At 28.6% G+C, this 10,290-nt stretch overlaps 1 protein-coding gene across 1 annotated transcript; it reads left to right on the forward strand.

The window, feature by feature from the left end:
• The first annotated feature begins 6,018 nt into the window (after positions 1 to 6,018).
• On the forward strand, positions 6,019 to 9,881 carry LOC111287633 (2-alkenal reductase (NADP(+)-dependent)-like). The gene is made up of 5 exons (XM_022878299.2): positions 6,019 to 6,293; positions 6,844 to 7,021; positions 8,461 to 8,627; positions 8,931 to 9,013; positions 9,346 to 9,881. Exons 1-5 carry the CDS (start codon positions 6,072 to 6,074, stop codon positions 9,722 to 9,724), a joined length of 1,029 nt encoding a protein of 342 aa, XP_022734034.1. The 5' UTR covers positions 6,019 to 6,071; the 3' UTR covers positions 9,725 to 9,881.
• Positions 9,882 to 10,290: the final 409 nt, after the last annotated feature.

Below are 10,290 nucleotides of genomic sequence, written 5' to 3' on the forward strand. Positions count from 1 at the left end.
GAAACAAGTACAATGCAATGATACATGATCATTGATTGCTATCACCTATACCTAAAATACCTCAAAATAATATTGTCAATAACTAGAGAAGGAAAAGTTATATGTTAAAGACATAGCCGATGGTTTTGCAAATGCTTTAACTGCACTAGTTAGCCTCTTCAGTGGCCCCAACATTGGAAAACAAGTAGTTGCAGTTAATTGCTTATTATCCAAAATGTCAAAGGCTTATTTACTATTGATTACTTTGTTTAAATCAATAAACTTGGAAAACTTTTAAATTCAACAATGAACTTGCAAATTGGAATATCCCTTCTTTGCCAATTAGGAGTTGATCTTAATTTCATAGCTCAGGATCAATAATTATTATACATTAAGTTTCGAGCCCCAGGTTTACAGAAGAAGTAAAATAAAGTTATATAATTGTCATTTAATTGTAAAAATAAAATAAAATTGTGTATTAATAATTTAAATATTGAACAACATATAAAAAAAAAGAATTGTGTAACTATTTATATTTTGAATATTTTCATTAGTTGAAATTATTGATGATGAGTTAAAATTATTTATTGAAGATTTTTTGTTTGTCATAAACATTAAGAATAACCCTATTTGTACTCAACATTCAACATAAAAAAATATACCTAATAATTCAAATAAAGAAATATATATTAATTTAAAACCCGATTGCTTTAAAAATATTCTATGATAGACAAAAACAAAGGCTTTATAAAACTTTAAACAAGTGAATTGAGTTCTTGCTAATCTTATAAATCTATTTTTTCTAAAATTGTTATGCCCCAATTTAACTCAAACTTAAATAATTTAAAACTCTTTAAGAATATATTTGAATGTATATTACATTTCACATTTTAATCCAATGCACTATATTTAAATGTATATCACAGTTCTCATTTTAATCAAATATACTAATTATTAGCTAATAAACATACTGTGTCGAAGAGAAAACATACAACTATATTCATAATATAAATACCAAAATGTTAAGATTTTTTTTCTAAAACAACAAACTACTCATTATCATTATAAAAAATAGATGAAATTTTACTTATTTGATTGGTCCTATTTAAGTTTTTATTTCATTTCAATGAAGTTGATATAAGAAAATTACAAAAAAAAAAAAATTACTATACCACACATTCTAGAATTAAGAATTGACCACACTCAAAGTACATATGGCTAGACTACTAATTGCATAGGTATACTTGTTTCTTGAAACAAATTTTGTTGTGTCTTAACTCATTACAAGTTTGTGAAACTATAATTAACATAACATAAAAAAAATTAAAAACGTAATAGGCAAAAAATAATGTCTAATATTGAGATAAATATTTTCACTTCAAATTTTCAACAATCATAATGAAATTGTTGCAATAAACATATATTTACACAAAAAAAAAATTGAAGGTGTGCATAACTTAACCTACCAACCTATTTTTTGTAAAATGCCATAATTGGTAAGGCAAACCTTGGCTTTTCATCAAGTACAGTTAACCTTTGAAAAATAAAAAATGAAATGAGAAATGTAGAGCATAAATATGCAATTTTTTAAACATTTCATTGAAACTACAACTGATTGTGATTATTAAGAGAAAAAATTTACTACATAAAAATTGATGATTTTTTTATCATCACTCAAATAATCTCAGGCCTCAGCAACTTCAACTGAAGTAAACATTATACCCTTAACATTTTACAATAGATTCAAGTTATTAATAATATTGTCACAACATAACAATAGTGTTTAATACATTAAAAAGCACTAAAGTTGCATAACCACAGGTGTGCATAACTTAACCTACCAACCTCTTTTTTTATAAGATGCCATAGTTAGTAAGGCAAACTTTGACTTTCCATCAAGTAGAGTTAACCTTTGAGAAATCGAAAATGAAAAGAGAAATGTAGAGCATAAATATGCAATTTCTTAAACATTTCATTGAACCTACAACTAATTGTGATTATTAAGAAAAAAGTTTTACTACATAAAAATTGATAATTTTTTTATCATCACTCAAATAATCTTAGGCTTCAGCAACTTCAACCGAAGTAAACATTATACCTTCAACATCCTACAATAGATTCAAGTTATTAATAACATTGCCACAACATAACAAATAGTGTTCAATACATTGAAAAGTATTAAAATTGCATAACCACAGGTTTGCATTTAACAAAAGTAAGTTTCCCTATAAAACATGACAATAAACCTCATAAATATCTAACAACTTCCATCCAAAAAGATTATCATCCTACTTTTCAAGAGTAGGTCCAAGCCTTACAAAGCATTCGAGTTACAGCCAACATTTAGAAAAGCTGCAACCTTTAAATGGTAAACAAAAAATTTAAGCATGCTATAGAAAGGCTTTATGCACTTTCACACATGTTCAGAGAGTAATTATCATTTGTTACTATTTATATTTATTTACGACCATCGAGATAGACAACACAGATCATGATTTTTAGTTAATAAAAGAATAGAATACTCACCTTGAATGTTGTATTTAAATTATTCTTGGCATTGCTAAGAAGCTTTATATAATTATGGTTTTCAATTAAGTGAAAACCTTAGGCTTGGACACATACACAAATCATGAAAAAAAAATATATTCTAATCAAATTAATAAATTATTGATTTAAAAAAAATAGAATATGTATTGAAAAAAATAAGTTTACCTTATCATTAGTGGCAACAAAATCAAGGCTAATTATTTACTTAATCTTAGATTCACAAAATCCTATATACATGCAATGTTGATTTTGACGATTTAATTTTGTCTAATTGGTGACAGCTCAAATAAGATTTGAAAACTCATGGTTGCTAATCTGCATTGTTAGGAAAAATAACTTATTAAAATGGACAAATAAGAAAACCAGTCTAAAAAAAAAGGATCACAACAATGGAACATGAATTACACATAAAAGAGTAAGCAAATATAGAAAGAATAAAATAAAAGAAAATAGTGAAAGGAGAAAAACCTTAAAGCAGTAATGTAAACCTAATTTAAGCTTTAAAAGATTCCTTATAAAAAATGTTTTTTGTTTCATTTTTTTGATCATTTTTTCATTATTATATAAAACAATAACATGAAAAAAAAATCATAAATAATAACCTTGTGTAACTAATTCAAATGACCAATATGTAAACCATATATATAATACCCAATAAACCAAGAGAATTTTCTAACATAAATCTAAGATGAAATCAATTGATTCATCAGTTTTCGCAAGTGAAAACATTTCCAATGGGTCAAAAGCCCTACAAGATGACATGATTATTAAATGAATGAATTGGTAATGTGTAAGAAACAACAAATTTTTTCTACAACACTTGAATATGTAGACCCTATAATGTTTATGTAGCAATTCCAATAAATGGTAACTCTAATACCCAGAAACCCGTTACTTGCCTTAAATTCCACTAGTATCCCTCCAAAAAATAAAACGTCTTATCTAATCCAAGACCATAAATGCCTTTGGGCGCAAGCTTACTTGTTTGCTGGGTTAAAGAACATGAATAAATTTTAGATTGGTGTCTTAAATCTTTCATAAATTTTGATGATATGCTCGTACTCACCAATTCAATTTTTAAAAAAAAAAATTATTTAAGTTTATAGAAGCAAAAAACTCGAAATAGAATCCAATTAATACCTTGCATAGATAGAATACCAAAGCCACTGTGAGCTATGTCCAATAGAAACCTAATCACTAAAAAGTTGTGCAGCTATTTGTTCCCCTCCTAAATGAGCAAATTGTCCCAATTGGCTGTACCTATAAAAGATCATCAATATTTATAATAAAGGTATAATTTTCCATGGTTGAAATACAACATTATATACGAGGTATATTGATCTTTTCCCCAAGCCATTAAGATTGAATGATCTCATATCCAAGTATGCTTTTAAACAGGTAATATGCTATACCTATTCGTAGATTATGCCATCTATTTTTGAATTGAATTACAACCATGTATTGTGAAAGATGTAACTAGGTTGTAGACTTGTATTCTTATTTTCTAAAAACCATAAATTGGAAAACAGCACTAAAAAAACATGGAGAAGAAAGAATGTGCACAAATGGAGTATAAGTCCAATTTGTTACATAAAGGGATGGAATTGATGGCTACTTGTTCCCTTAAACCTAAGAAGACCTTTAAGATTCTTTTCACACTCTTCCATGTGGTTAAAACAGTTAGCAAGATAGATACCTTGCCGGTTTGCAACCTGAAACATTGGCAAATGTTGAATGTGTAAGTATGTAATTTCTTAGAAAGATCTCTATCAACACATGCAATGTAATTTCTTAGAAAGATCTCTATCAACACATGCAAAGAAAAAAGCTCCATCAACACTTGTAAATAGGCTAATGTATAAAAACCCAATCAACAAATAGCAAAAAACCAAAGACCTAAATAATTAGTAAATAGATAAAACAATGTGGTTAACTCACCAAGAACTGCTAACCCAAAAGTGACATAGGTTAAGCAATTAAAACGTATCAACACTTGCCATTCTGGACTATCCAAGTTTATTAATATTGAAATATTTTATTCTACCATTAACATTTAGAGATCTTTTAATTTAAAACAATAAAACAAATTAAATTTATTATATTTAATAATGATAATAAAACAAATTAAATTTTAATTAAATCAACGTGCATTAATATCAACTAATAAAATTATAAAACGTTACAAATGAAAATAAATGAAATCAACGTTCACTAATATTTTATCAAATGAAATTAAATAAAATCATATTTAATGAAATACAAATGTATCAATCAAATATAAATTAATATACTATTGTATTCCATTAATTTAATTATAAAGAACTAATTTGATATATTTGCTTTATATATTTACACAAGAAATATATCAATTACTCAAATAGATACTATATTTAATCAAATATAAATGTATTAAATAATTAATTAAAAAATCAACTATTTTATAATGTAATTGTAGTATTTATTAATTTATTAATTATATATTGATTGATTTAATTTGTTAAATTAAAAAAAATTTAAATTTTAATACTTTTAATATGAATTGAATTGAGAGTAATTTAAGATTAAAAATAAAAATAAAAATATAATCAATTTAATTTTTTTAATTATTTTTAAAATTAAAAATGTATTAAATAAAATAAAATGTATTTATTAGATATCACTTACTGATTTTTAAGACCATTCACATGTTAATATTTTAAGCCATCCATATAAGATATTTTTTATTTTTATCAAAAACTTTAACATTTATATATTTATATAAAATAAGTTTGAAATCCAAATATCAATTACTATAATCTTATTTTTTATTTTAATTCCTCCGAAAAACATTTTAAAAAATGCAATGAAAATGAAATTATGAATATTACAAATTATAGTTTATCAATATTTTTAAAAAATAATTTCAAAATGTATTTTTAATCCTAGAGCAAATTAACGAAACGTAAAATCAATTTAAAATTAATATGGAAAGTCAGCCTGTCACTGGACGAACCAATATAGAAGGTCACCTGTAAAGTCGCCATAACAGCAAATAAGGAAAGTCAGTCAGTCACTGTCAACGATTCTTTTCCTCGAAAACAAATCACCCAGACGAGCCAATATGGAAAGCCACAGTACCAAAGTCACCCGTACAAACCAATATGGAAAGTCAGCCTCTCACTGTCAACGATTTTTTTCCTTAAAAATAACTCGCTGTCACTGTGGTTAAGCATATACAACTGGCAGTGATATTTTTCCTTAAAAACAACGTGACAGATTAGATATTATTGTAGTAATATTTTAATAATATTTTAAATTAATTTAAAATTAATTTAAAAAATATTAGATAATTGGTTATAAAAATTAATTTAATTATTATTTTTATTAATTATATCTTTTATTTTGTAACATTTTATCTTTATATAAAGAACCTTTTGAGTCTCGTTATAATACACAAATCATTATAGCACACTTCTAGTTCTTCTTCTTTTTGAATTCTTGATTAATCTTGGGCCTCTTTCCTGCTTACTTGCTTCAGCCTTCATTTCGCCTCCTATCTCCTAAGAATGGCTGTAAGCAACAAACAGGTGATATTCAAGAATTATGTGAGTGGTCTGCCCAAAGAATCAGACATGGAAGTAATAGAAAGTAGTATTCAACTGAAGGTGCCAGAGGGTACTAAAGATGCAATTTTACTCAAGAATCTCTACTTGTCTTGTGATCCTTATATGAGAGGCCGCATGACGAACCTTGAAACATTATATATGCCTTCTTTCGAGCCTGGCTTGGTGAGTTAGACAATCGAAACTCCCATTTGCATTTTTTTAATCAACTACTCTATATTGAAGAATTTTGTCTTTTTTTTCCTTCACTCAGTGATCTTTACATGCAGAGTTGCAGATTTTGTTGACTTGTCTGGTAATTCTTGGTCAATGTGAATTTTAATGACAATAAGGCTAAGTTAAAGTATAGAGTTACAGATCAGAGATTCATTAAAGTGAGCGTAAATTATGAACAATGACAGGAAAATTAGCATTATTGTTGTCTTGTGAATTGGATTCTTTCTGATTATGTTCTGAACAGTGAAGAATATATCATATTTCATGTATATGGTTCAAATTAAAGATGATAGTTTATATAGATGAACTGTAGCTGTCTTCCTACAACGGTGAATTACTAAACTGTGTCATATGTTCAAGATTCAAATGTAGCATAAATTAGGACAGTGCTACTACAAAAGCTGCAATTGAAATTGAGTTCAGGACAAATGTAGTTTTCAGATTCTATTTGTATTTGGAATTATTTCTCGGTTGACCTTTAAATGTTGAAATTGCACAGCCTCTAAGTGGTTTTGGAGTGGCCAAAGTTCTGGATTCTACACATCCAGATTACGAAAAGGGCGATTTCGTTTGGGGGATAACTGGTTGGGAAGAGTATAGTCTCATAACAGCACCAGATCATTTTTTCAAAATTCAACACATGGATGTGCCTCTTACCTACTATACTGGACTTCTTGGTAAGTTTATTTGGAATTTATCAAGATGAAAATACTTTTTACTGCTGAGAAAACAAATTTTCCCTCTTTTTTGTTATATCATATTGGTTAATTATTTGCATTATTTAAATGAATTATGCTTGTTCAATGCATTTAAAAAATCAATTTATATGAACGTAGATGTTATCTTAACTAATTCATGAAACGATCTTTAAAAAATGACGTCTAATTAATTTAAATTTAAATTTTAACACTTATAAATTTTTTTTTTCAAAATATGACCTTGCCAAAAGCCAAATTAGCTTTATTGGTTTTGGTGTTGTACATTTTCTGGCATCAAAGATGAAGGTCATGGGATCAATCTCAAAAATCGTGTGGATAGCATCAAAAGAAACCTTTTTTGCTGGCTCATTATAGAGAAAAAAAAACCTACTTAGATAATTCATAATAAAAATTAACATTGTTCTTTCAGTCTTGTATAAGCACAAAAATTAATAAATAATAGCTTTCAGTTTATCCTTAGATTTGACATCTTTGAGCCCATAACCAAAAAAAAATAAAAATAAAAGACATCTTTGAGCCAGACAATTTTCATGATGTAATGGACTTGCAAACAGCGTATCAGGTCATTATGTTAGGTTGTCGTGTTCCCCACTTCCCCCAATCCCCCCCTCCAGCTTTTATTTATTTTTTTAATCTTGGAGCTATCTAGCTTTGCAGAATACTTTTGGAAAGGATTTTGCTATAAAAATTTTGAACAGTATTGTGCTGGGATGACATTTGAGCAGTGGGGAACACGACAACCTAACATACTGACCTGATACGCTGTTGTATGCATCATAAGCGTTATCAGATTGTATGCATGGCTCTATTGTATGCATCATAAGCGTTAAAGCTACTTTTAGCAAAGACATCAAACCTATTGAAAAAAGAATGCCACTTTCTAGGGCACTTATCAGATATGTAGCCACTGCATTAAGCTTGGAGACTAAAAGTACTAAATCAATGAACAATCATGACTCATATCCTAAGCAATTTGCACCAACTGTTTGTTGTCACTCAAAAAATGTTAGTTATAGTGTAGCCATGCTGTGAGAGGGATAGCAACATTAAAAATCACTTTTTGTCCAAGAACATAAAAACCTGAGTAACTTCACAATATTGAGATTCGAGTCAGGTAGTTTGTTGCCCTTACAATCCTGGTACGTCCTTCGTTTGGTAATTCAGATTTAGTTCAGTCTGAAATAATGTCTGCATTTGTGTACAAGTGCAAGCAAAGCATGTATGGTTGATAAGCCACGTAAATTGCCACCCAATTTATTATTTCTCTCCATCTGTTATTCTGTTATGACGAGAGTTGACTACATAATATATGTTACATTCAGAAGCCTTGATAGTCATTCTCTGTTTCCTGAGGTGGCCTTATGCTCATCTAATTGTTCTTCAATTTGTCATTATAGGTATGCCTGGTATGACTGCTTATGCTGGTTTTTATGAGGTATGCTCCCCTAAGAAAGGAGAGTACGTCTATGTATCAGCTGCATCTGGAGCAGTTGGGCAGCTTGTTGGGCAGTTTGCAAAACTGTTAGGCTGCTATGTTGTTGGAAGTGCTGGAAGCAACAAGAAAGTGAGTATTATGATGATGTGGCCTCTTTATCACACTTTTCTGTATCCAGTAGCTTCATAATCTGATTAGATCTAGCAGTAAGCATTACTCTTGAAACTTTCCTCCATCCAATCATTTTATTCTTTGACCACCAAGGGAAGTGTGACAAACCTGCACAAGTAAATAAGCTGTTGAACTTAAAATTCAACGGCCACAAACTTTCTGGTGCTACATGTTAACTTTTAGAAGCCCAATTCTTCATTGCCATTTCTCCTTTTTTTCCCCCTTTCTATCTGATTATCGTTGTTATTTCTGCAATAAAAGGTTGAGTTACTGAAGAATAAGTTTGGGTTTGATGCTGCTTTCAACTATAAGGAAGAGCCAGACTTGAATGCTGCTTTGAAAAGGTCAGTAGTATAAAGATATTTTACTTATAATTTTGAATAATTTAGCTAATATCATACAATAATCTATACAAGGATTTTAGCAATAGTTATTAATCACAGACTGCCCCGGTGGTCCAATCGGCTGACCACTGATCCGGCCATTGGACCAGTCCATTTATTATGGTATACATACATTAAAGAGTTGATTTTCAGGTCTGAAAGTTCATTATACACTAGTAATAACAGTCCACTTAATAATCTGTTTGGTCTGCTTTTTTTTTTTTTTTAAAGGAGCCAAGATACTATTTTGTATTCAGATGTCATATATTGTCCCAATGCTGTGTTTTTTCCAGGTACTTTCCTGAAGGCATTGATATTTACTTCGAAAACGTTGGGGGAAAGATGCTGGACTCAGTGCTGCTAAACATGAGGAACCATGGTCGCATTGCTGCATGTGGAATGATCTCACAGTACAACCTAGACCATCCTGAAGGAGTGCACAACTTGGTGCCTGTTGTGTTTAAACGGGTTCGCATTGAAGGGTTTTTGGTTAATGATTTCTTTCATCTCTATCCCAAGTTTCTAGAAATGGTTATACCTCACATCAAAGAAGGGAAGATAACATACGTTGAAGATATAGCCGAAGGCCTCGAGGGTGCTCCAGCTGCTCTCGTTGGCCTATTCACTGGTCGCAATGTTGGGAAACAGTTGGTTGTTGTCTCCCGTGATTGATGAAAACTATACCAAACCTCATAGAAGTTGCTTGATTGTTGCATTTGCTTCTTTTAAGAACTGATCGACTGTTTCTGTTTGGTTGAATAAAATGATTTAGTGGGGGCTTGGGTGCAACTGCACCTCCGGTGAAGAGCAGTTAAACTCTTATTATTATCAGTTGAATTTAAATATCAATTTTAATGAAATTTATTTAGTATAAATTTTTTATTAAATTTTTTTAATTGTTGTTATAATAATTTTTTTTCAATTACAATTATAATAATTTTTATTATTTTTTTTAATCTCATCAAAATTAATTTCATTGTTTATTCATATGGATCCTTAGAATATTAGTTTGTAGTGAATTTTATACTGCCAAATTATATATAATATTATATTATAAAATATATGATTATTTAATAAAATTTATTTACATGAATTCTTAAATGAATAATTTATTTATTTGATATATAAGAAATTTGACACGTAAAATAATTTTTATTTTATATTACTTATCAATTAAATTAAATAAATATATTTAAAATAATTATTAGTTATCAAAATCTATATTATATTTTAAATTA

Source organism: Durio zibethinus, chromosome 4, assembly GCF_047325235.1.
Source record: "Durio zibethinus cultivar Kanyao isolate XHJ-2024 chromosome 4, ASM4732523v1, whole genome shotgun sequence".
NCBI classification, from domain to species: Eukaryota; Viridiplantae; Streptophyta; class Magnoliopsida; order Malvales; family Malvaceae; genus Durio; species Durio zibethinus.